The 27,135-nt window shown below is 34.3% G+C and overlaps 1 protein-coding gene across 3 annotated transcripts; it reads left to right on the top strand.

The window, feature by feature from the left end:
• Positions 1-393: 393 nt before the first annotated feature.
• Positions 394-22,461, top strand: LOC128677074 (uncharacterized protein). 3 transcript variants are annotated; one of them, XM_053757661.2, is made up of 7 exons: positions 394-1,338; positions 3,153-3,251; positions 6,337-6,464; positions 10,774-10,830; positions 16,519-16,613; positions 17,020-17,156; positions 17,889-22,461. In XM_053757661.2, the coding sequence occupies exons 1-6, from the start codon at positions 579-581 to the stop codon at positions 17,147-17,149; spliced, it is 1,269 nt and encodes a 422-aa protein (XP_053613636.1). In that variant the 5' UTR covers positions 394-578; the 3' UTR covers positions 17,150-17,156; positions 17,889-22,461. The 3 variants fall into 3 exon arrangements, with proteins under 3 accessions (XP_053613636.1, XP_053613635.1, XP_053613634.1); XM_053757660.2 differs by having other exon boundaries at positions 17,020-17,152; positions 17,889-18,028; XM_053757659.2 differs by having other exon boundaries at positions 396-1,338; positions 17,020-17,145.
• The last annotated feature ends 4,674 nt before the right edge of the window (positions 22,462-27,135 follow it).

Below are 27,135 nucleotides of genomic sequence, written 5' to 3'. Positions count from 1 at the left end.
TAATAGTAAAGTTTAAAATAAAATAAAAATAAAGTAAAACTTAATACCACAGGAAACTTAGGAATATTGGTGTACTTATATTGAATTATGTTCTCTATTGCATTAAATATTTATGCAGTTATAATGTATGTATCAGTGTACACGAGAAGAAACGGGACAGAAAGGCGAATATGTTTTGTTTGTCCCACATCGTCTGCCCGGTATCGCAGTCTATCTCGCTATTTCGTAATTGTAGGCTGAATATACCAGCAAGCCTTAGTCTTTATTTTCTTGAATTATGGACTTATGTCTACATCGTTCTTTGCCTAGTTGAAACTTAAAACGTCAAATTATAAATTCAAAATGACATCGACAGATGACATAAACATTTTAATTTGACATTTTTTGAGGATTTTGTTTGACAGCAGTCTAATGTATTTTTTTGTCGGAGTTGGGTGCTTGTTCAACGGATATTATTATTTACCTATTTATGGATTCAAGTTTAGTTTACTATAATTTTTCAGTGACCAGAATGATATAGTTTTTAATTCTGCGCGTTAAACTCATTATTTAGTGCTACAAAATTTTGTGTCGCATCAATGGCTTCTACACCTAAGCAAGTCAATGGATCCAATAACGGCCTCTTGGGAAAGCGGAAGAAGCCGAAGCGTACTAAGGGATCCTATTTAACGAAATGGTTGGATAAAACAATGCAGCACATTCAAGATGCGACACCAAGTATGGACACTTACGAGCCTTTTGTAAATACAAACTCAAACTGGCCAATTACTCAGTTCGCGCCGGGCTACGAGCCATGTAGATATAACATGTATGGATGTGCTGAACCGATGTCGCTTCCTACGTTACCTACATACTACAACCCTGCAATGCCACCTTTCTACAACCCTGAATATAGATACCAGCCTGTTGATAAGAGTGTACAAGTCCAAAGACCTCGGCCACGGCGATGCATGGATCAGAAAGCAGAAGAAGTGAACACTCCCCCTAATAGCACTCTGAGTAACATGAATTATTTACAACCAAAGAATTTTACTGATAGTCAAGACTATGCGAGCTTACCACCGATCGTGACGTCAGTTGGCGACACAAATTCTAACAGTGACTTGCATACTAATGATAAGGATGACTGTAGCAACACTAGGAGATTTAGTGACCCCTGTGTTCGGGGGTTGCCGGATGTGGCGAGGCCTAATGGAGAAGTAGAGTCAGATTCTGAATCAAACTCTAGCTTTTCTGGCAGCCAAATTGGCAGCCGCTTATTAGGACATTTACTAGACCAAATAGCTTCACTGAAGTTGGCAAACGACAGACTGAATAAAGAATTATTTGACACTAGAGGTGAGTACATACATTCTTTTGATTTTCACATTATTTATGTGTATTAAGATATTCTTTTGATATTTAAAACTAAGTATCAAAGTAGATATTGTTTTGAATACAACCTGGCAGTCGCTATTAGAGGTTGAACTCTGTTATTTTTTTTTTATAAACATAGCATAGTTAGAATCAGATTAGGTACTCTATTGTAAACTAGTTTTATTATCAACAGGTGGCCAAAATGTTCAAAATCACAATTCACAGTCCATAATTTAGATATCTGAAAGAATTTTAGGCAGGGTTTTTTTTGTCAATTTCTCAAAATTAGATTTTGAGGTTGCATAAATGGGCAGGTGATTATGTTGGTGAATCATTCTACCATTAAGGAGTAACCACTTTTTATTTGAGCTCATTCAAACAGGTTTTAGTGTTACCTAAGCTATACCTACTAGATTTCCTGAGTACTCAAGAGAGTCAAATGTTCTGAAGCTATGTTACTACTACCTACTGTGAGATATCAAATTAATATATAAAGCTTTTGCTTTTGGTTTAGCTTTCTTAACTCTTTATGTCATCATCATACCTGTAATTGATGTCCCCAAATATTAGGGTACTGGGCTCTTAAATAGATATGATGGGTCATGGCCCAAATGGTGTGTCTAATGTAGATTGGTGGGTTTAATAAATGCAAACACATCCAGAACCAATGATTTAACATTGTAAAGCTGAATATATTTGATATAGCTTAACCTCCACTATTGTGGATTGAATGCATGAACCCCTCTGCTCCTATCAGTTATTTCTCGTTACCTAAAGTTAAATGCAATAAGAGCCATGTTGTGAGCAGATTTTTATTTAAAGTTTCACTAACCACAATCTAATGTGGAGTGATTAGTGAAAATTTGAATAATAGTCTGCTCATGGTGTGGCTCTTATTGAATTTAACTTTAGGTAAAGACTTAACATACAAATATGTTAACTTAAAAAGTAGGTTAAGTCTAAGCCCAACCTTCAAAGCCTACTCAGTTAATGAAAAATGTTGTTAAAAATATATTAAACTATATGTTAGCATTCTAGGTCACTGCCTACATAAAGCTCAAGTACAAACCCACACACTCTTAATTCACCCACACAAAAGAAACTATGGTCAAACCATTTGACTAATGTGTTTAACTATATTGTATGTATACATATAATTATGTAGGTACTTTATTGTGATACTGTTACTGAGTGTTTTATGGGATTTTCTATTGTGATATGTAGAACAATGTTGATGGAATTAGTAACATCTGTCTATTTTCCATGTAGATAAGAGAAAATTAAACAGTTATTATGATACTATTTTATATAGGTTTTAATTTTGGAATTACCAACATAAGTATATGTATACTGTATTTTCCAAATATAAATTATTATTTTCCTTATTTCCATTTAATAAGTATTTTTCTTTACTTGTTTGTAATGAGCAGGTTATTTGTTTGTAAGAGTTGTAATGTGTTATTTGTCCCTATATATTAAAAAAAACGATTGCGCCAATTTTTATGAAATTTGGCACAGAAATAGACGAAACATTGTGGAGTGATATAGCTACATTATGGTTTATATTATGTTTTAGCCATACGACGCCAGGGCGGGCCGCTAGTAACATATAATCGTTGTATGCAAACCTTTGGAATATCTACCTACCTAACCTACCTGGTAGGAAGTAATATTATCATACACTACTAAGCAAATATTGTGCCACCATTGTCAATCCTCCAAAAACACAATCTGTGCGTAGAAGCGGCTTACTTACCAATATTAAACTCCATTTGACCTTGTCTTTCCTTTTCCAGCTGAACTGGAGGGCATTAGGCAACACAATGTTATCCTCCAAAAAGGACAAAGTTCGAGTGTTGGAGCCACCCCCAGCCACCCACACCTCAATGACAATGGTAAACCTAATTTCATTTTATTGATTTTAAACTATTTATGCAAGAACTGTGTTTAATCGGGAGAAAAAGAAATCGGCTGTGCTGAAAACATAATCTTTAAATTTTGAAAATTGTAATTTTACGACCGACCGCTTACATGAAGTCAAACTCATTGGGAATACTGTACCTACGACATCCACGGGAGGATATGCCACTGCATAGACTGGTTCGATAGGGCGGGAACTACACTCCTCTTTGTGTAAATAGGTCATACCCAAACTAAGTAACAGGTTGGGTTACTGAGTAATGTCCTATGTTGTTAGGATGTTTAACGAAAACGAATATTAGTTAGTGATACGCTAGACCACACCTAATTTTCATGCCAGCTCCACACAGTCACTGAACTCGGAGACATGCCTACGTGAAAGCGTGAACATTGCGTAGTTAGTATGAGTCCTTTTATTTACAGCTATGAAAAACCAGCAATGTATACCGAATCCCCCAAAGTTTGGCAAACTGTGCGAGGACAGTGTGGAGCCGGCATCAGAGTCACAGAGAGCACGCCATGTAAACATTTTTTCCAGAACTCATTATACTCATTATTATAAGAAATCGAACTCTTGTATTTCATTTTGTGTCCGTGAAAGGGTTAAAAATCTTTAAAAAATATATGTTATTCTCTCAATATTAAACTTCTTTTCTTATACTCTCGTACTTAACATGAATATTATATCATGCAATATGTCACAGACATGCTCATTTGCAGTATGGAATTATGACATATGGTATCAAGATTACTTAAGAACATTTACCCACTAATGGGTGGCCTTGAGTGTTCGGTCATTAAATCACGTCAAGGTTTATTTACTATACTAGTAGTTTTCATTTAATGATCGCTCATCATGTATCGCTTGCTGCTTATGCTTACCGAATGTCATCGCCGAACTCGACCGATACAGCAGTATTTGTGGTGTCATACTGAGGGTTTGCTATTTACATCTCACCATCGAGTCGATTCGAAGTGAGACGCAGCGAACCAATCGCATTGCGCCATTGTCACGCAACGACAACATTGCAGTGTGCAATGTGATTGTTTCGCTGCGTTTCACTTTGAATTGATTCGATGGTGAGAAGTGAAATGCAAACCCGCACTAAGCCATACCACGGTGTAGGTAGAGGTACTAATACCAAGTCAATGAATGATAACTTCCATTTTACTGTTTTTCGAACAAGAAGATAGACCAAGACGTTTTTTGTAGATACATTTTAGTAGAAATCGCTCAAATCCTATTTAACATTGTCATCTTTTGCATTCGGTCGGTATCGATAAAAAATATAAAATCGATGCCATAAACTAAACGTTATATACTTACCTGATTGAATATTCCTTAGGATTGTAATGATATTGCGTGCAAGACGTGACCTGAGATACCCTTCTTATGTAACTCTAAATGCCTACTGCCTCCACTAGTCTGAACCTTATACTCATAACTATAAAGTAGAAATTTGCTAGTGAAAGAAAAATCTAAATCGTTGTATGTAAGCAGTCGTACTGCGATGGATGATACTAAACTTATTATTTCTGCTATCAAACCCCTATTATTATGCCAACCCCAATAATATTGGATTTAAATGAAATTGCGACGTTTTGTAAAAGTTTGAAGGTTGTCAGCATACCTAATTATTCGCAGCAGAAATCATTAAAATATATTGTGTTATATTTGGATGATTTCTGAACTCATATCATATCATTACTTATTTCGGCGTGTCACAAATGATCAAACAAATGAATTTAACGACTTTCAAAAGTCGAATTGTCATCGTGAAGGGAATGACGGATTCTCAGTAACTAAACTTTGTACTTAATTATTTACTAACATAATAATATTTTTATATTAATATACCTACAAACTGAATGGGACATTCATTTAGTCACAGTGTTCTTTTTTATTATTTGTTCCTAGTAATAGTTTTATTTTTATTAAATGCTGAAGCTAAAGAGACGAGTTGGCTTTAAGCATTGTAATGACATTTTGCACAGTTTTATTAGCTTATCTTTTTAAAGAGTAATAAAACACGTGTAATTGTTTCTTACTTTGTTAGTATAACCATATCCTCGTACCATTTAGCAAAAATTTATTTTAAAAAACTAGACATTAATTAATAATCAACGGTAGATTGTTGCGAACGTATGTTGTGCGATCCACCCATACCCTGTTATTCATAAAAAAGTACAATACAAGTAAAACACACTTTAGGCTAAAATATGTTTTGTCTCTTTCTGTCAATGTCTAATATTGTTAATTGCGATAGTGACAAAACATATTTTAACTTGAAGTATGTTTAACTTTTTTATGAATAACAGAGATAAAATATAGTGTTAATAAACCCAACGTCCACTAAAATCCATTGTGAAGATGAGCCATTTATAGCATGAGCAATATATATTATCATATTTTGTACACTTTTTGTTTTTGTTCACTTTTGGTTCAGGATTTTTAAAAAGCGGATATTAAAGAATTCACGCGTGACCTAACTCAAGACCTATAGGCATAACGAGCATTCCTCGTAGGATTCCTCGACCAATAAGACGCCACCGATACAGCAGCTTGATCCCTGTGACAGCAGGATGAATCGATACATTCGAAATGTGAGTGACAGAGACAGATGTATTATTTTCATACTATTTATCATCTGTCACAGAGATCAAGCTGTATTACAAAGTATAAATGAGTATTCCGTAAGTTGTTAGGCATTCAACATAAGTTATGAAACTCCCATTGTTATTGTTGGAGAATTATCTTCGGTTGTATAATTGTTTCACAGATATATTCTGACACCTGAGGACGTTTAGTTTTTGTAGCAATTATGAAAGTTGACTTTTTCTGAATTCTTCTGTTTATGCGATTAGTTCCGTCTGCATATTTTTGTTAGATTAAATGACTTTAATGTAGGCTAGGTTTTACAACTTTCGACGGTTTTACGACATTCAACATTGTTTTTTCATTCCCAAAGAATATTTTAAATCTGATTAATAATTCTAGAATTAAGCTTGTTCGAAGTAGTACTCAAATTATATTAATTTAGAGGAAACGTAACTTTCCAGGTGTGACCGGCGGCCATTATTCCCCCGGTTTTCTGGCAGACCTGGTCCGGGAGATTCGCGACGCGGCTCGTGTCCGCGAGGAGGCGCTGTACTCCAGGGTGCGGGCTATGGTCATCGAGAGGACCGATGTAAGTACATCTCGCCATCCTTTTCCGCTGTAAACAGAGGCTGTAGATCCCGCCATATCTTCCATTTCATTCATACAAGAAATATATGTGCATATATTCGAAATACATGAGGATGAAACGAGACAGCGCTGACATATTTTGTCCTGCGTCACATGCCCGGCTCAATCTGCCACTTTGTATGAGTTATATGGAAATCTTCTATTTAATTTCGTTACACTCGTACGCCTCGTCTCGTCGTCTATATATGTTTTCATCAGTGCGATTATATTGTAATTATACCCAAAATCAAATTATTTATTATTGCTAATTATCTCTCATCTGAGCGTTTTCTGGATATCTTCTCCAGCCGTCGGAGCCCAGGATCCACTTTCCTACTTTTCTGCCTCCAAATTGCGCGTTTTTACTGTTCATTATAATATATGTATAGTTGTATGTACCGCATGGAATGTACTAAATTTAAACATATTTAAATGAAGTTGTTATTCAACGTTTTATGATTATGATGGATTATAGATATCGCACGTGCTTTGATAATCAAATTACAAATTATCTAAACATTTTATCAAAAAAGTCATCAATTTGGTCAAGGTCAAGTTATTTCGAAGGAGCATTAACAAAAAAAAATCAGGTAATACAGACCCATAATGCACATTAAATATGCAGTCGCCGGGAATCAAATCGAAGGTCTTTGAAAACTACCTACTAAACATGCGTCAGATTTGTATACAAACTAATGTTGCACAAGTTGGATTTGAACTTGGGACCTTTCGATCACAGGCGGACGGTCTTAATCACTGGTCTACCACCACTTCGATGGCTTTTATACTAACACATTTATTATACTAATCTATGCAAGGAAAATCCAAATTTCAAGCATTATTTACAACTATATGTTGCCCGCGGCTCAAAATAGATATGTCACTCCTTCTCACCAATTATCTCCACGCCATAAATCACCTCAACCCAATGCTCCGTTTTGACTGCACACAAACTGTCACATTATAGTATTACTTCCATCCATTACACAACACAAGTGCGTCGTGTTTGCAGATGATGCAACTCTATTCATATCTGATACAACTAAAGATAAAAACAAATTTGAAGAAGAAATCAACAAGACATTCAATAGTACAGTAAATTGGCTTAAATCTATAAACTTAACAGTAAATTTAACAAAAACAAAAATAATACAGTTTAGAAATTATAATAAGGAACCATATAGTTTAAATATTCATGAAACTAACAAAAAAATTGAAGACGTAAACGAAACAAACTTTTTAGGTGTCAATATTGATTGTAACTTAAATTGGAAAGCGCACATAGATAAAATTAACAAAACAATATCCAGTTACTGTTACGCTCTTTCGATACTTGCTGAAAGCTCTTCAGCTGAAGTTGCCCGAACTGCATACTTTGGAAATGTTTTTCTTACCTCACATATGGAATTATCTATTGGGGGAATTCTGTTAATGTAAATTCCACTTTCCTGCTTCAAAAAAGATGTATACGCATAATACATAACTTGTATGCAGATGACACATTACGAAATATATTTAAAGAAAAGGGCTATTTAACATTAACTAATATCTATATACTTGAATTATGTGTATTTGTTCAAAATAACAAGTTATATTTTAGAAAAAAAATGGATCTCAGAGATAACCAAAGAAATTTATATAAAAATGATTTGTATCTTCCCATTGTAAATAATGAAGTGTATAAAAAAGTGCTTATATTTCTGGAATAAATGTACTTAACCATTTACCTGTAAATATCAAATGTATCCAAAATAGTCACTTATTCAAACTGAAGCTTAAGGCTTGGTTATTAGACCATGTGTTTTATAATTTGGATGAATACTATGAGTATAATACTCGTAACTTACGAGAATAAATTGGTATGTATTCCATAAATAATTATATCGTGTGTAACTTACTTATAAGTTGTTCAAACAGTTTAATTTGTAAGTACTGCACGTACTTATCCATATATAGAAATATAGTATGTGTTATAAGTGTAACATAACGCTAATATTGCATGCCTGAAAGGGTAAACTGTTGAAACTATATGTATTGTATGTGCCACACCTTGTACTACACAGTTACTGCAATAAAGATATTTGAGTTTGAGTTTGAGACGTGTGCTAGTATGGATGTCACCGTATGCTAATTTCTCTGCGAAAACAGAACAGATGTTTGAAAAAAGTAACCTATATTTGAATGGTATCTTTTACTACGTGCATACCAAATTTCATCAAAATCGCTCCAGCGGTTTAGCCGTGAAAGCGGAACAGACAGACTTTCGCATTTATAATATTGTTAATAGTACGGACTAGTAATTGAAGTAGGAATGTGCAGTGCACTTTGAAATAAAATCAGTACAATGGTCGACCTGTGCCCTGAAATATAATTGTTCGTAATTGATTACGGTGACTTTATTATTGTGGTCCATTAAATATATGAAGTGATAAATAATATATTTGTCAACAATACCATACACATATGTGAATACTTACAATGTCACATCTTACGCGGTAGACAGATTCCAGAGTTGTGACGCTCGAAGGCAACGTTAAGCAAGACACGACAAATTCGTTAAGTAACAATACCATTGTTATCGAAAATTACTGTTAATTTCTAAATAGCTATCTCTGCTGCACTTTCAATATTGTATCATAACACAAAAAAACATTTATCCACACTAATATTACAAATGCGTCTGTCTGTTATACTTTCACGGCTAAATCATTGGCCCGATTTTTATATGATTTGAAATTGATAACTGATTAATGTAATTTTTGGCGCAATTTCTACATATTCGTTTTGTTGATTTTACTGAACAGATCATAATTATTGGCATGTTTTATGAGAGAAGAGGCTTGGACAAAAACATCTTGGCTTGGTTTAGCCGAGGCGGAAACCCATCTTTGGTTTAAACCACTACAGGTTTCCATTCAACTGTTTATATTTATAGATAATTTTCACTATTGCACCTAGTAGCGGTCCAGTCTGGACATTGCATTTAGAAATATGTTGGCAGGGCGCCAGTCTTCCCACATAGTACATTAACCTTTAGTGTTTCATTTTGTCTAAAATTATGTTTCTTATAAAAATTTATAAATCGGTGACTTTGTGTAAGGCTTGTTAAGCTAGACTAATTTACCGATTTTTTGACTGTCGCTTGTTATCTATAATATTCACAATTATTAACGACTCCTGCCTACATATAATGTTTTAATTTTTAAGTGGCTTCAATATGTTTTTTTTTATAGTTGTGAACCTCAAAAGGAAAATAAACTTTTATAAAATATTCATGCACCTATATAGATCCACGAATATTTTATAGAAGTTTCTTCAATAGACAGACGTCTATCGGACCAAAGAGGAGGGATCTTATTTGCCTCTTAATAAAAGATTTCAGATATATATTGAAGATCACCAGTAACATCGATCAATTATATTCTACCGACAGTTAGTATCCTTCAAAGATAAAATGTATGGTTCAGTCGAAAGTTACAATCTGATATACAGATCAGTTTATCTCCTCTCAGGTAAACGTTATCGCTCCAATGTTAGTATAAGATAACTTTGATGCATCTCTGTTCCCGCGTTCCTCGCGTGACGTCACAACTCGATAACAATCCAATTATCATCGATAGCTCAATATGACATCGATATGATCGCACTCTTGTTGTCTCATTGCTACGGCTTCCCGCTTCCCTTTGCGATTCGTTATGTTTGATGTTGATTGCTCATTTATAAACTAACATTAATATTAACAACAAGATTTGTAGGCTCATGGTTTTTTGTTATTACGAGTATTAATGAAACAATGATTGTGCCATGTGGATTTTACTTTAATGCAAAATAGGAGTAAGTATGGAGTTTGGTCATTTTGTGGCCTACGTGCAATAGAATCTATCTTGGAGATCCATTGATGAATATTTTTGCACTTTTATGTCCATTTTGATGTGAATTTCCCTTTTTACTTCACCATTTATATATATTTCATTTAAAATCTAATTTATTGCTTTAAATAAATAAAAAAACATGATGTATTTTAAAAATCAATGGGCACGCATAATTATTATGTCGGCTCTACACTATTGGCAAACAGTTCGCCAAATTTTGCGGTATCGACGTACTTTGCTGGTTTTTCCTTGCGGTAAATAAAAGTTCTCATACAAACTACGCAATAATCTAGCCTTCGCGTTGGCATCTGTTTAAATTCGACGATAGTGTGCAACCGGCATTAGTTTTCCTTCGTCGCATTTGTATCTGCACTATATTTTGTATTCCTTTTTTCACAGAGTGGTTTGGCGTCCTCAGAAGCGAAATACCATGAGAAAACTCTTGAAGAGGTCAAGGTACGATAATCACATTGTTAATTGATATTTTATGCTTATTCTGCGCAATTAATAAAGGAGTTTCACATGCCAATTTCTACATAACTAGTCTGTCATATACCAAGAGTATTCTGATTAGCGCCATCTATTTAATAGATACTGTACTACTAAAGTATAAAAGTTGATTGGGGCTGTGTGTGCGCTCTGCACCTCCATATTTGTATGAAAAGTCTGGTACTGCCTTCATAGATGGCGTTCTTAAAAATCGACAATTGTTTGCCGGTTATGGTTCGCGATAGTGAGGAGTCATAAAGTAATTATTGTATTTCATTTTGTAGTATTAGACTTAATGTTGGCACACTATCGCCGAATTCACACACATGCCAACGGAAATTAATGAAATAATTGCGTGGTTTATATGAGAACTTATACCTATTTACTTTAATGAAAAACCAGCAATATATGCTGAATCTGCCAAAGTTTGGCGAACTTTTAGCCGACAGAGTATAACCGGCTTAAGTTTTCCTTATAGTAAATAATATGGACTGAAATAATAAAATATCATACTCATGTATCGTGGAAATAATGATGTATATGTACTTACTTTTACGAGTTAAAAATGATTTGATTTGATTAAATTTCGACCGTAACAAACGCATTGTTTTAAAAATACATATTAGTTTCATTATGTTAAAAATCTAATTTTAACCACGGCTTGATAAAATAAACATCTACTCGTTCATAAAAATTTAAAGTCGAAGTTTATTTTTCTTACAAAAGCCTACATTTAATCCCGGCGACGTTAAGAAATCACAAACGATAATATTTTCCGTGCACGGTTTTTTCCCGCCTTTTTTTCGTCTCACCTCAATTCGGCGCTATTAAGGTAGGTATATTTGCCAAGCTGGGTGGTCCACTGGAGGGCACTTCACGCCTCGCAGTGCGCCTTCGCATACTTTTGTGCTGAATGCAAGCGTCCACGCGAAACGAGTGACGGAACTCGTCGTACGCACTCTTGAGGTATGGCAGAGTGAGTATTGCATTATGTAGGTTTGTTGTGGCGTTGTCACATGACAGAAGACGAGAAGAGTAAACTAGTTTTTATGATTTACCAATATATAGATGATTTATACCTACCTGAAAGATAAGTACTATATGAGACCTATTTCTGGGCCTGGTAACGTTTATTATCACAGAGCTTAGTGATAATAAACGTTTATTATTTATGATTGTTCGGGTAATTTTTATACTATTTTCTAATAGCTAACATTTATTTTCGAGGAAATGAGATTTATGGATATACTTTTGCTTGTTACCTTTAATTTATTCGGACAAACTAAACATATTCGTCATGGATTCAGAAGAACATGTGGATGAATATTAAAACCCAAGTGTAGTCAGTCTTCAAATTATATTCAAAGAAATAACTCTGTATATACGCGGCGCCCCTACCCTATGTACTAAATAATACTTGTACATTTTCGTACCGTTAAACGCTAGCGGATTACAAAATCACGGTGAGTCTGAATAAAACGGAACGCATCGATTCAACTGAGGGCATTCGCACATTCGCGGTTGATGCGACCCACGCTCACACCAAAGTGTAATGCCGGCTACACACTTTCGGCAAACAGTTCGCCAAATTTTCATTTTTGACGTACATTGCCGGTTTTTTTCTTGCAGTCTAAAAGCTCTTATACAGACTACGCAATTCACGTTCATTCGCATCGACGGATAGTATATAGCCGGCTTATGCCGCCATAAGACATTATCGCGAACTGCTTTGAATACCACGAAATGCTAATATGAGTGGTTTTGCTCTTTTTGTTCGCACAGTCTATTTCTACACTCACAACCTCTCGCTTTAGCTTTTCCGCTCCTTATGTCTGTCTGGCGCTTAACCATTCATCATCATATTGATCATCATATTCTCACATCAAAGTGTAAGACTTGTTTAACTGTAAATTTGTATTTCCAATAATTTGTTCAAGTTTTTGTGAAAGCCATCCATCCCCATAGATAAGCTGTCATGATGATGATATGTGTTGAGTCTAGTCAGTATTTGATAAAAAATAAAAATATTATAAAAATGGCGTGCTTTCTGACTATGTTATTGTGACGGTACGGTGTGACACATGCTCTATAACTTTTTATTTTGTAGTCTTTAGTGTCTCCCCACACCAGGCATTTGAAATATGAACGGGCGTGTGGGGCGGGGGTACTGAGCAAATATTGGCAGATGTAAGTGGATGGCGGTGCAGTGTGGCGCCACCCTTACTGACGTCATCGCACCCGGTTCTAGGTTCGATTCCCGCGTCGCCCTTGCTGACGTGACGCTTGAAATTATGATTCTGGTTGAGTTTTTAGGATGGTAAAGTTCTAAATGTAAAGCAGCATATGACATTATTTATTATATGTCCTTGCACACTCACTATTGTAGGACGAATAACCGTATGGAAATGTAATGGAGTTTTTCCTAATTTGAAGATTCGTAGCAATTTTTAGAACAGCGGGTTAATACCTTCTTTTTTGTTTCTTTATCGATTACGTGAAATTATTTATTGCACAAAATTATCTTTGTACTTTATTTTTTAGTAAAATCACTCCAGCTCCATCTTAGCTGTCAGATTAGCACATTAGTGGCTAGTCTGAACTCGATGGCAGTAAAGACCATAGACTATGTAACAAAAATTTCATTCATCATACAAAGTATTTGCACAAGGATATTTTAACACCCGCCTGTTTACACTCGGTAATAAACTGCCTTATAAGACAGAGTATTGATGGAGAAGCTTCTTTGTCTGTTTGCGGTAGTGTATTGAAACATTATATTAAAAGGCAAATTAAAGGTACAAGAATACATTTTGCATTCCTATATTTGTATTCACTATACTATAACTGTGACTCGCACGGCCACGTTAAAATGTCTCTGTTGTCTTTGTGATCCAAACTTTCATCTATTAACAGTCTCTGGGGGTAAACATGAAAAAATAGCCTATCTGAACCTGTGGCTAACGAATCATCCTATAATTGAATAATTAAAAAAATAATTTGTTATTAGTTTATTAGCTTCCATTTTATATGTAAGTTTATCAATGACAAAAGCTTTGTGTTGTCCATGACTTATATTAACTTTGCAACTTCATTCCGTTCTAACTATAATTTTTCCAGTTCTTAACCGTACATACAAGTAAAATCCAACAAAAAAAGTTCAAGCGTAGGTGTTTCTTATCCACAGTGTGTAGTGTAAATTAACACTTACCTCTCCGTAATAAGTTAATTGAGGTGCAAAAACATCTCGTAAGGCGGTTAGCGCGGTCGCTGTAATGCGTATGCGCAGCGCTAAATGGATTATACTTAACTGGTGTTGGTTAGCGTTTTTAAGACTTTCTAGCGTAGGCCGGTGCTGAATATTCTGGTAGTTTTTAATAGGTTTAAAGACACTTTAAAATAAAATAAAAAAAAGTGTTAGGGCCTGTAATAAAAGAATATATTTTACGAAAATCAGATCATCCGATCGGGTTATAAGAATACTGAATTTTACTGTTTGCACTTTTGTTTACGAATTTTCTAGAGTATCTTTAAGTAGTAAAAAGTAAATCACTCGAATCATGTAATACTTCTCACGTATATTTATTATCATCGTATCAATAATAAATAGAAGCCAACCTTTATTCCTTAGATGAATATTTCCAGCAAATAAAGCGCTTGATTGAGCTCTTCTTGCCAAATAATCTTTTGGGGCAATATTCCGGACACAGCTTGGCAACACATTACCTTGCCTGGTATATTACCTGGTGTTGCCATGATGACGGCTAATATATCAACAGTGTAACAATGCGAAACGAGCGGAACAAACAAAATTAGCCGGTCCGCCCGCTGTCTGTCTGTTTGTGCGCGCATATAGACTCAGCCGTGTAATCTTACTTAACGCGGACCCATTTGGCTGTCACATGTGATAGGAAAGAGCGAAAGTTATTTTATGACTCTTTGAAGAGATAGATGAGAACAGAGATGCCCGAACGTAAACAAATCTTGGGTATGGTTATATAAGAAAGTACGAGAATATCAATTTAAAACTTTGGGCATCTAGTATGAGATAGCAATAAGATTGTAATCAGTGTCTGTGCCCTATCATCGTTGAATTCTAGTGACAACTGCAGAAATAGATTAAAGAGAGAGACATAATATTTGTATCTGTAAAAATTAAGCAACAATTATTATGAAAAATCTTTCGGTATGTAATTATCATAATGCAGGTTTAAATTAGCAAAAAATAAGATTTCCAGTTCAATCATGAAATGTACGATCATTACCGCTTCAGTTTATATTTTAGTCCGTCATCAAATAGCTTCATCGCTCGTTCTAGGGTTCCACTGTAAGATCACCTCCCGTCCCCCGCTCATCCCTTACAGATGCGATATAAAAAGGGATGTTTCCAACTATATGACGTTCCAACTTAGGCTGGTGTTCGAGATCGACTCCCGCGATGAATTTGCGAAGTAAATGTTGCCATGTTTTATAAAGTCGAGTCGGGGTTGTCGCATTTGTTGATCGTTTTGTTTGACGATTGCGGTTTACTCATATGATACGTGTCCGATGTTGATCTGATTCTACTGATATCGATATTTATCCTGTAGCTTATAACTACTTTCTTACATACTACTGTCTGCATATTTTGTCTCATTGTGATGTTCTCATAACGCTTCAAAGTCTCACTTACTTTTTACACATTTGTTTTCTTCAGATGAGACTTTCATAGAGTCAAATTTTACAATTTCAGTTATCGAAATAAAGAATTAATTATTTAAAAAAAAATGTAGATTCATATTTTTTGTGCTTACTGAAATAATGTTTTTAAGGCAAGTGGAGCATTTTACCACCTTTATTTTACTTTTCAAGAAAAAACATGAAATCTGAGACAGCCACTGAAATCCCATTTTTTAAATCATAAAGATTTACATTTTTCTTGAGAATAAAAAGGATAATTTTATTTTATAGAGGTATCATAGCATTACTTCAGACTTAAATAGCATTTATAAGAAAATACTATACTATTAATAAATTTTAAGTTCAAAATCAGCTTACGTCAACTCGACGAAAAATAGACTATGTCAGCAGTTGACGGTCAGCGCGTCGTGACAAGGAATACATTACCGGCAGGTTTACGAGCCCCCGGAGCCCTAACATGTGTCGTGAGCGGCTATCTATGTGCCTTTATGGGTGACGTTACCTGTTGATACCTGTTACTGATATTTATCTGAAAAATGTAACACTGCCTGTTGCACGACTATCTGATAAAATTTATTTTTTAATCTGACAGATATCAATTAAATAAATCTGCCTGATGTGTTTGGCCAGTTAGCCCTATCGAACACTTGTGAACTAGAATTTAGATTTTTTAACAAAATATGAGTGCTGACTTATATATGATCGAAAAAACCTCGATATAAACTTAATATAACTTTAACAAAATGCAGCAGGCACGCTGTGTCTGGCTAAGAACACTGAATGTTTACTTATGAACCTTATATTGATTTCTATGCCTATTTCCCTACCGTATATACAGGTAAATATGTAAGCCTGTGATATAGACAGTCATACGAATAAATAAAAATAATAACGGCTCTGCCATGTCTGTCAGCATCGTCTTTTACATACTATGTATAAATACCAGTTTTCTGTTAAAATGACAAAGTATTGTTATAGAGTTCTCTGCGTGCTTCGGATGCGGACAAGCGACGCATGATGGATCGTATAGTGAAGCTGGAAGATGACATCCGACACCTCAGAGTGAGCAGCGGGTGAGTTTTTAACATAGACACTACCGGACCAAATTTAGGTTTCGTGCATCTGACGAATAGCACAATTATATAATCATCAGTGAAAGAATCACATTCATACATCAAAGGATTTTTCAAGGTGTAACAAAAAGCAATGTCCATTTTTGGGTAATATTTTGGACTTGCCTAATAGTCTCCTAATTAATCGTATTCATCGGCAAAAAATGATTTCCATAAAATTTGGCCAGTAATAAATCATCCCATTTGTTTAATTTCAGCTGAAAAGTAACAAGATGAGTTCATTTATTTGTATTCTTAATATTAATGCATATGTTTCACAATTTTCCTACATTGTCCGGTCTATTAAATATCTTTAGTATTTGTAAGGATGATTTGATGTTGAGGAAGTTTTGGTTATGTTTACCAGATTCGAATCAAACGAAAATAAATCGAACGGCAACATCGAAGACGGGGAGACCGAGCGGGTGCGCTTGCGCAAGGAAGTCGCGGACATGCGTAGGGCTAAGCAGCATGCGGAGGACCACGCCCTCAAGTAAGTTGTAGGTATAGACCCTTTCATTATCCGGCTCGAGGGACCATGTGACGTTGCTTCTTGTGCTGAATGTTGCATGTTATGTGTTCTTTATAGCTTCCAAATAAAATAATACATGCTAACTAGTAGTGCTACCGGTATACGTAGTGCTACTGTTCATATTTTGGTCGTGTAAATAATTAGACAGGCTGACTGGCCCCGTATATACATTACTATTATATACATAACTACTATTAATCCAATTGTGTGTCTTCCAGAGTGACATTTCGGTTTCTCGCCAGACTACTATATTGAGAAATTTTATAAAGGTTAAATTACTCAATCCAAATAGACATAAACGGCTTATGTTTTTCGGAACCGTCAAAGGCTTACAAACAGTGATCCAGTGATGTGAAAATGGTTTATTATTTTTAAAACGCATGTCTTGTGTTCATGTTTTGTGTTGTGCCATAACATGTTATGCTTAGCAAATATAAATCACTAATTCGATGTTAGTTTTAAATTGAAACAACAGACCGATTTTAGTAACGTACAGTAATTCTGATTCCCAAATACAAAGAATCCAAGTTTGTTTGTTACCTCTTCAAGCTCTATCTACTCAACCAATCTTCCTGAAATTTTGCAAACCTGTAGCTTGAAGTACGGAGGAAGACTAGAGCCTTTCATCCCGGAAAAATCACAGTACAAAAGCCAGTTGAATATAAAGCACTCGAGACAATTCTTAAGAGTAAAACTGTTTGCAGACTAGAACGCCTAGTGACGCAACTCCGTTCGAAATTCAATGGGCTCCAAATAACGAACGGGCCAGATTCCCTGCCGTCAGACATCGACGACGCTACTCGCCCGCGTCGGACGAGCGTCAACTCGTCCAACTCGACCGTCGTCTTCGGGCCAGTCACAGATTTGTAGCGAATGGAACCGGCGCGTGTGGTGTGCGCTTTAGCCGCAGATCTGTTCTGGTCCTTACTTTATAGGTTAAAGAATTGATTGTAGAATTTGTACTGCCCCATTTCGGAAACGATTCGTCGTTTCTTTTGCTTATTCCGAAAATGTATTTCTCGGAATTATTTTCAAAAAATATATCAGATACTAATTTTTAAAAATTTAACTATTAAAGTCAGTTTAGCTTTATCACTGATGGATTTGATTACCTTTTATCATTCTACATATTCAAATCATTTATCAATGCACGAACACCATAGTGTTTATAGATTCCCTGTACAATTTACACCATCACAAAATATACCGGTCGGACTATCATAAGCTATGTCCACATCGAGACTTGACTCTTTGTGTTGATTTTACCGTTTGCTAAAAAGAGACTGAAACACATTCGGTTTCTTTTTTTATCTCGGTGTGGACATGGCTAAATATATGTTTCTCTCGTGTCTATTATGTGAACCCAGCCTTATTGAGAAAGCATTTTATCATAACTGCTTAGTGAAACCTCTGTGTTTTCAGTAATATTGATATCCAAAATTGCATAATTAATTGAAGATAATGGAATTGATGAAACGTATTATGCTCGAAAGATAATTCGATTCTATTGATAAGTATAGGAATCTCGATGTCATTTTAAACGATAATTTTAATTGTATTTTAAGATTATTGCAAACACCAAATATAGCAATTCAGTATGTTAAGGTATTAAATTGCCATTAGATACATTAGGGATCTTCTATCTAATTTATGAGCGATTATGATGGTTCCGTATTTTTATGTGGGTACTTAATATGGATAAAAGAAGTCATTCTTATTTCTCACACTATCAAATGGTTGCTATCACTAGTGTCACATATTAGTGTCTAAAAGATATATTTATGTAAAACGAATTATTAATGAAACGGTTGCTCACAATTAGTTTGATTTTTATTTTATTAATATGTGTCTTTTAAATGGACATTAAGTTACATTTTAATGTTTTATTTTTTAACATGACTCTCATAGTCCTTATAAGGTGCTGTGACAGAAAATATTTTTATTATAATATTTCTCCATGATTTTCTAACTTCCTAATAGCTCGAAACAATGTATAATAAAATAACAACATAGCTCTTATTTGAAGTCAACACGTTCGCGGACGCATCACGGCTATAGCAGTAACCATCAAACCCCTCGTGTCTCGCGGAGCGTTCTCGAACGTGTAAAGATATTTTTAGTTTTTTAACAGTTACATTTTTTATAACTTAAATTGTACAGTTGTCTTTAAAAGTTATTATTGAACATTCTACATTCTCACTCGAGTTCATACATCTTCGCAATATTTGTTCTTCGCGTCTATGATTAGATACATAACATACATTATGTATTCATAATATAATATACATAGTTTGTTCGTAAATGTGTTTGTCTATTCATTAAAGCTCACAAATACGTGTCGAAGAAGCGTTCTTGTTGGTATTTTCAATTTTCAACCAATTCGCTTTTCACGCCTCCGCATTAGGCGTTTTTAATAAATATTTACATCGATCGGTACGTATACGAAATTTGTTTACCTTCGCTTATCATTTATATAAATTTAACACTTAAATTGATCATTCTGATCAGATTCCAATCAACCACTATTTCAATATCAATTGTCAATTTTAATTTATTTATAGTAATACTTTTAGCTTAATTGTCTATTATGAAAAAAATTAAGTCATAACCTATATTGATAGTCATATTTAAAATTAGTAACATTGTGTGTTTGGTCTATGACATATTATTTAAAACAAAAAAAAAAGTTATTCTGGTTTAGTTCGAGTTGATAATTACATTTATTTCGAACAAAAATATTTAACCATGCTTTCAAAATAAGAAGTAGATAAGTTTTGTGTGCGACTGTCCGTCTATTTATGAATGGTAATTGTTTAACAAGATTAAGGTTAGAATACTCTTGTAATAAATTGTCATCATTGTCAGTGCTCATTGTTTGTGATTTTTTTATAATTCTCGAAGTTTGGTCAGTTTCTGTAAGTAATTTTAAGTGACTGGGTTACGTGTAACATTAAAAATCATGTGGTCATGATTATGATTGAGAAAAACCTTCTATTAACACTATACTTAATAATATTCTATTTCCTTTTTACTATTCCGTGCTATCATCACCTTTATTTTGACAAAATCAAGTCCAAGATCCTTAATCAACTTTTGTCATATGATTTTAGCTAAACATTTCTGCTTAGTCTCTTGATGCCTCAAAACAATTAGCTCTGAACACCTAAATAAGTTTTCACGTTAAAAACGTATGTCAACTATGTTACTATATGAAACGATGATATTATTTTATGTCACTTATAATAAACGACTTGAAAGATATAAGGGTTAATCTTGACTTCTACTTATAGATTTAACTTTTTTTTTCATTGGTCACGTTACTAACCACCGATCACACTTAGAGAATAGACTGATTTTGCTAATTTATTTACGAATTACGTACCAAAATTGAGATTTTATGTAAACTAACCATATAAGAACTTTTTCATGTGAAAGATTTGTTTACTTTTTTATAGTGGTTATCTAACATTATAAATTAATTACATTGTTAATACTAAAATTGTGTGTCATAAATTTTAACTTATTAACTTAGTGTCAAAGGCATAACAACGGCAAATTTATTCAAACTTAAAAGAAAATAAAATTTAAGACTTATGTGACTGGAAATGCCTAATACCTACAATGTTATTATTATGATTCATATTAATTTAGTCAATGCACTTTGCGTGAATCAGGACAAGTGAAAATGGACGTACTAAAATATTTGAAAGAAATTATCGACCGGTCAATAATGAAAACCGTAAATAAATTGTCCTAATAATATACTTGTATATCACGTCTTGACAGCAAAATAAAATATTCTTTTGAGAAATATTGAAGAAAAAATAAATACACAATACACAATATTTATATTATAACTCTAAATGATCGATATTATACTTCTATTTAAATATATATGTAGTGTTTTAGTATTTATAATGACAATCAAATATATATTTGCAGTTGTCTCCTATTGCTATTCGCAGCAATCTCCTAACACATAAATAGTTTTAAATATTTCACATATTAGGTCACAGTGTAGAATTTAGACATTTATGTAAGAAGAAGCAATAATGATAATGGCCAAAAGACGTTTGTGTCAAATAGTTCATTATTTAACAAGAGTCATGTAATTATGCACTAAGTAAATAGATGCGTATATCTTTGTAATCATACTACCATTAACTTGTATTGGTTCCGTCTAAATTATATCTTCTTAGAATGTGTATGTATGTAAGTAGTTATGCATTTTTTGGGTTTGTCAAGATGATTCTTCTAATTATACAATTCAATATGTTACATTGAAAACCGGTTTGTTTCGACGCGTGTTCTCTAGTTTTTACTAAAAGTATTTGTTGAAATTGCTACATCTACAGGGTGGAATTTAAACCTGAACTCTTTATGGTGAAAACCATGTTCGTTTAAAGAGTTTTTAATGATTTTGTTTCATAAAACGTGAGTATCAATAATAATATAGTAAGTAATTTTTTCAAGTTTTGCGAATTAGTTTCCCGAGTGAATTTGATATTTGAAAATCTTTAACTGCAATAATTTACAGATTGTCGGGATTTTGGTGATTGCCAGATTTCAGGTGAGATTAAAAATTTCCATCATGTAGATTTTCGACAGGTATCTGTCATTGTCATTTTATTATAGACTATATAATTACGGAACCAATACCTTAGAAGTATTGTTGTTAAACTATGGTGCCTTATTTTAACGTGTCCGCCCATTAGAAACGGTTGTTATGCGTGTTGTATTTATTGTATACTGCTGTAGTGTTGTAATGTGTGTATAATATATATTTACTAAATCTGCACATTGATTATGTACATTTAATATTTTATTGCACTAGAAACAACTTACTCCGACTAAACTGATGCCGATTACTTAAAATGTCCTGAAAAGGGGATTTATTTTTATTGAGATGATGATTTCAAAAAAATATGGCGAAAGTTGTTGGTGTTAGTTCTATATAAATTGACTGTCACCTATTCCTCAAGCTATTGGTACCAAATTACATATGAACGACAGGTAGGTACATAATTTCAATGACAAAAAATGTAAGTTAGCGTGCAGATTTGTAACATTTTTATTAGCTTGGTACTCGAATTCCGGATATTATATATTTATTCATAGATCCAATAAAGCAAATTTTCAGCGCGGAAGTGAACGCCGGATACTTGCGTGTTGACTTAAATACTCAATTACAGTGTTGCAAATGTTTACGATAGCTAAATCGATTGTTAATTAATATCGGTGATATAAGGGTTTAATAAATTATTATCAATATCAAAATTTGTTTTATTTATACACCACATTTTGTATTACAACCTTTCTTTTTACCTACGAAAAATCTTAGTATTTTTAATTTTTTGTTAAGTCGTTTTGTTGAAACAAAAAATCATGGAATTAGTAGGTACTCCGTCGTACTACCTAGTACCTAGAACGTGAAATAAAGCACAGGTAATACAATACTTTCAGTAACTAAGGTATATTGCTTTATGGCAACTATACATTATCGTCAAACTCATGTGCCAACGCGAATGAACAAACATTGTGTTGTTTGCATGAGAGCTATTGCAAGGAAAAACTAGCAATGTATGCCGAATACAATATACTTTCACGTCACATAAAACCAGAATATAGTTCACGTCATTCATAGTTACAATTTCTCACAAGACAACATGATTAATTACAATTTAACCCTACAATACATAACTTATGCGTTAATAATGACCAGTTCAATTGCTTTGAACCCCGCCGGAACTAATTTATTCGAGAGCAACCAACAAGCTTTGTTTCTATTATTGTGAAGCATTTTCAATAAAAACAGTAAAGCGCAGAGGGCGCGGCCGAGCACGCGGCGACACGTGACCTGCGCGTGCGACCGCCATCTTGTGTGATGGGTGGGAACTTCCGGAAAACTCGTCATTGTGGGAAAGTTAGGTGTGATATTACCTTATCAGTGTTGCTGTTGGACATTCCAGTTTTATTACATTTTCTCGGCTTCGCTCGGGTAAAACCATAATAAATTATACACTTAAACTTTCCTCAGGATCGGTAGATTTTGATTTTATCGCGTTCATACAGACGCAGGCGCGACAGGGCGACTTCTTTTTATTATATGTAAGCATAAGGATTGTAGATAATGACAATTTTGACAAGTAGACAAAAATTTTTTTAAAAAAAAAGATCATTTAATGTTGTCAAAATTATTCAACATGCAACGACTACGCTCTCACCGCGGCAGCATCCGTGAAAAGAGAAAGGAGAAAATTTTGACTTCGAGTTTTTATATTTTATTTCGTCACAAAAATTGTATTCAACATAACTTATATATGCCCTCGACAGCAATTTGACCACCACAATTATATTAAATATTCGTGGGCACACGCAGACATTGCAATCAAATATTAACGCCGGGGCAAATTGAGCACAAATCAATTCAGAGTCGCAGCGTTAAAAAGCTCGACCTCATTATTGAACATGAATTAATCACACTTGTCGATTGTTCTGTAGTGCGGGGACCATCGATAGTCGATGTTCACTTGACAGGTGTGGATATATTTCTCAATCATTTAATTTGGCAATGCTTTTTAATTTTGTAGATACTTTGAATGCACTATTGCATTTTGGCCGGTTGGTTGGCATCGGGAACTGCATTTATTTTTTTTCCGCTTTGTTACGTTTAACCTCGAAATTTTCACAGATAAAAAATCATTTGTTACGATAAAACTAGGTTAAGACAACCAAAAAAATCACTAAGCTTCTTTCCTCTCCGTATGTAGTTAACGTAGAAATTAAACAAGTTTGTAGCAACCTACTCAAATCGACATTAAAATGTATAAAAAACGACACATCCCTAACACATGAATATTGTATGTTGCAATTTGTATAATTTGATTAAGCCCCAACCTGCGCCGCCGACGCGGCGTCCGATGATACAGCTTGTGCATTTAAGCGTTATGAAATGCATTAAAATTGTTATATAACTAGATTTAACTACACTACAGATAAAGGTACCTTATACGTATAAGAATGATAAATTACATTACATTCTCAGTAAGTACTGCACTGCTTAAGTACAATACTGTACTTAATCTGACTTATGTGGGTCATAGTTATAGGTACGTTCTACCATCAGCGTCTTACTACTGTTCGTTTTTCCTCACGTATGTGAGGTTAGTATATTATAAATGAGGGCGCTCTCGTGTTGGCTGGCAATACTGGGTGTTTATCGACCAATCTTGACTATTCTGTTTGGTATTGCAATATTAAAAAATGTATTACAAGTACTAATACCTCCACTCAATAATCCAAGGGGAATGCTTTCCAATAACCTCAAGTATTATTTTAATAACAATTCTTTAAACTTAGTACTTACTCATGATAGTACTTTACACTGATAATCAAATTAAATCCAAATATTAATAAAACAACGCGTGGCGGACACGAGCTAGGTCCACTCGATCGGCCACGGTCGACCGAATACGCTGCAACAACGAAACTTTCCCGCCAAAAATATTTTCATACCGAATAAATTTACCATTACACAACTATTGCATAATCCTTAATACAACTGTGTAATGCTGATTTTTGAAGGGGAGTTTGTTTAGGGATTTATTTTTATTCTGGCAATGAGTAACAATGTTCAGTGCGTTTAAAAAATAACCTCAAAAGAGGGTCACACACTTTACGTAATTGAACTGCGATTTGTTTACATTAGGGTCTTGTGAAGATAGTAATCTATATTCGCACAATGATGAGACATTTATTTAATGTATAGCAGTGAAATTAAATGATTTCAAAATTGCCAACGTAATAGGTAAGTTAGCTACCGCTGTGCTTATCTCTCTCGTCACTGCATGTGTCCATTAGTAGGTACCTTAGTAGCCTCGTACGACATCCTAGGAGGATATTGAATGGTTCTATTCTAGGGCGGAACCACACGCCACCACTGTGCCTATGTTACGAAAAATTATGGTTTTATTTTATTTCGTCGTGTTATATCTGTGTTTATGAGTCATTTAGAATGGACAAATCCTACAAAAAGCAGCCACTAAGCGACCGTGGAGATTAGGGACCCTAAAGTCAAAACACCTGGCAACGTGTAATTCATTCGCAATAAGCACATTACAGGCTCATCCCTTTGCTATCACCCTCGACAATACCTGGACTCACCCTCTTCCCTCCGCTCCCACGCAACCCTCACATTTTAATAATACTTGTAAAAACATAATTATAATCATATGCGCGGCGCTGCTTCCGCTGTGCGGTTGCAACTATTTTCATTATTATTAGGGTATCAGACGCTTGGCTGTTTAAAAAACGAGCGTCGAGCTGTCAGTTTGACAACTCGTTTTTTTTAGTGTTGCCAGTATTTAATACGTAATTTGTCGGGATGGGCGCTATGATAAGCGCGCAGAGGGTTATTTGATTGATTAAATAAGCGTGCACAATGTAGATAGGTGGTGTTTTAATGCATTAGAACGATAAGCGCGTGACGGAATATTCAATGAACTATAACGACGATCATTAACATATCTACTTGTTTTTTTTAATCTCTTTCAATTTTACAAGCTTTTATTTAACTTGCAATGGAACTATGTACCTATGGCCCGGGTCTCGAATCTCACAACTCAAGTTTGAAGCATATTATCTTCAATCGATTGATCTAACATTTTGTAGACACGTTTAGTTTGGATGACAATGCAATTACTCAAATACTCTTAAACTTCGTTTTTTGTCATACATTTAATGCAATAAGATCTGTCTGACAACAATAAAAGCTTGTGTCAAAAATGTCATTTTTTTACTTCACTACTTATTCTTGCTTTATTTTCTCAATTTCTACTTTAATGCATTAGCGTGCTATTAGGCTCTTATGGTTGGATGATATGCTCACCAAATTCATTATTTAATACAAATATGGTTCATTTGCTTACAACATTTATAAAATATAAGTGAATTAAAAGTATACTCGTAAAGTAGGTTTTATATAAAATTATCACCACATAGTTTATAACAAAATAGGCCTCTGTTGAAGCTTTCACTTTTGAACCTCGCAACGTGTTTATATTCAGTTTTCACTGTTACTATTCCCGAAAGTAAATACAGTATACATATATAAATGACCCCGTGCGAAGCCGAGCCAGGTCGCTAGTCAATAATAAAATGCGCAATCGGGCAGGTGCGATATGCATAACACGGGTGTCTCAAAATGCAGTCTCATGTCCAACCGCTCTGTAATTACTAACTGACGGTTATGTTATATTTATTATAGCTTGCAACTGTAGTCAATTAGTGTCATCATCGTCATTTTAGCACGCGTTTTATGTCAAAACTAGATGTTGCAAAAAAAGCAAAGCCCCGGGCTTTGCTTCCGTGGGAATTTTGAGATAAAATATAGCCTATAGCAATCTTGGATAATGTACCTTTCTAAAAGTGAAAGATGTTTTAAAATCAGTCCGGTAGTTTCGGAGATTATCCGTCTCAAACGTACAAACTGACAAACGCTTACCTCTTTATAATAATATAAGTAAGTATAGATTTTAACAGCTTGTAGGTAATGTAAAGATATATCAAATTATTTTTTTACTAGCTGTGCCCCGGGGCTTCGCTGCCGTGAGAATTTCAGGATAAAATGTACCCTGTGTTATTTGAGGTTTTATTCAACCCGTGTACCAAATTTTATAACAATTCGTCCAGTAGATTTTGCGTGAAAGAGTAACAAACACACATACACCCTCACAACCTTTAGAATTATAATATTAGTATTAGTAGGACTTAGAATATGTAACAAAGTGGACACTTTCTGTATATATGTCATGCTCGGGTAGAATTTGAACTGAAAAAGCAGAAAATAACGTAAAGAGCAGAATATCCACTTCATAAATGGTTTATTTTTAAGTTATTTTTATACTAACACTGGGTTTCGGGGCGATACAGCCGCGAATGAGAGATAAACGT

Source organism: Plodia interpunctella, chromosome 17 (genome assembly GCF_027563975.2).
Source record: "Plodia interpunctella isolate USDA-ARS_2022_Savannah chromosome 17, ilPloInte3.2, whole genome shotgun sequence".
Taxonomy (NCBI): Eukaryota; Metazoa; Arthropoda; class Insecta; order Lepidoptera; family Pyralidae; genus Plodia; species Plodia interpunctella.
This window is presented reverse-complemented; position numbering and strand designations above follow the sequence as displayed.

Excerpts from the sequence above, each read along its gene's own strand:
- LOC128677074 (XM_053757659.2), top strand. The coding sequence starts at position 579 with ATGGCTTCTACACCTAAGCAAGTCAATGGATCCAATAACGGCCTCTTG. Across the intron at positions 3,252-6,336 it reads CCCACACCTCAATGACAATG|GTGTGACCGGCGGCCATTAT; the intron begins GTAAACCTAATT and ends GTAACTTTCCAG. Across the intron at positions 16,614-17,019 it reads CACCTCAGAGTGAGCAGCGG|ATTCGAATCAAACGAAAATA; the intron begins GTGAGTTTTTAA and ends TATGTTTACCAG.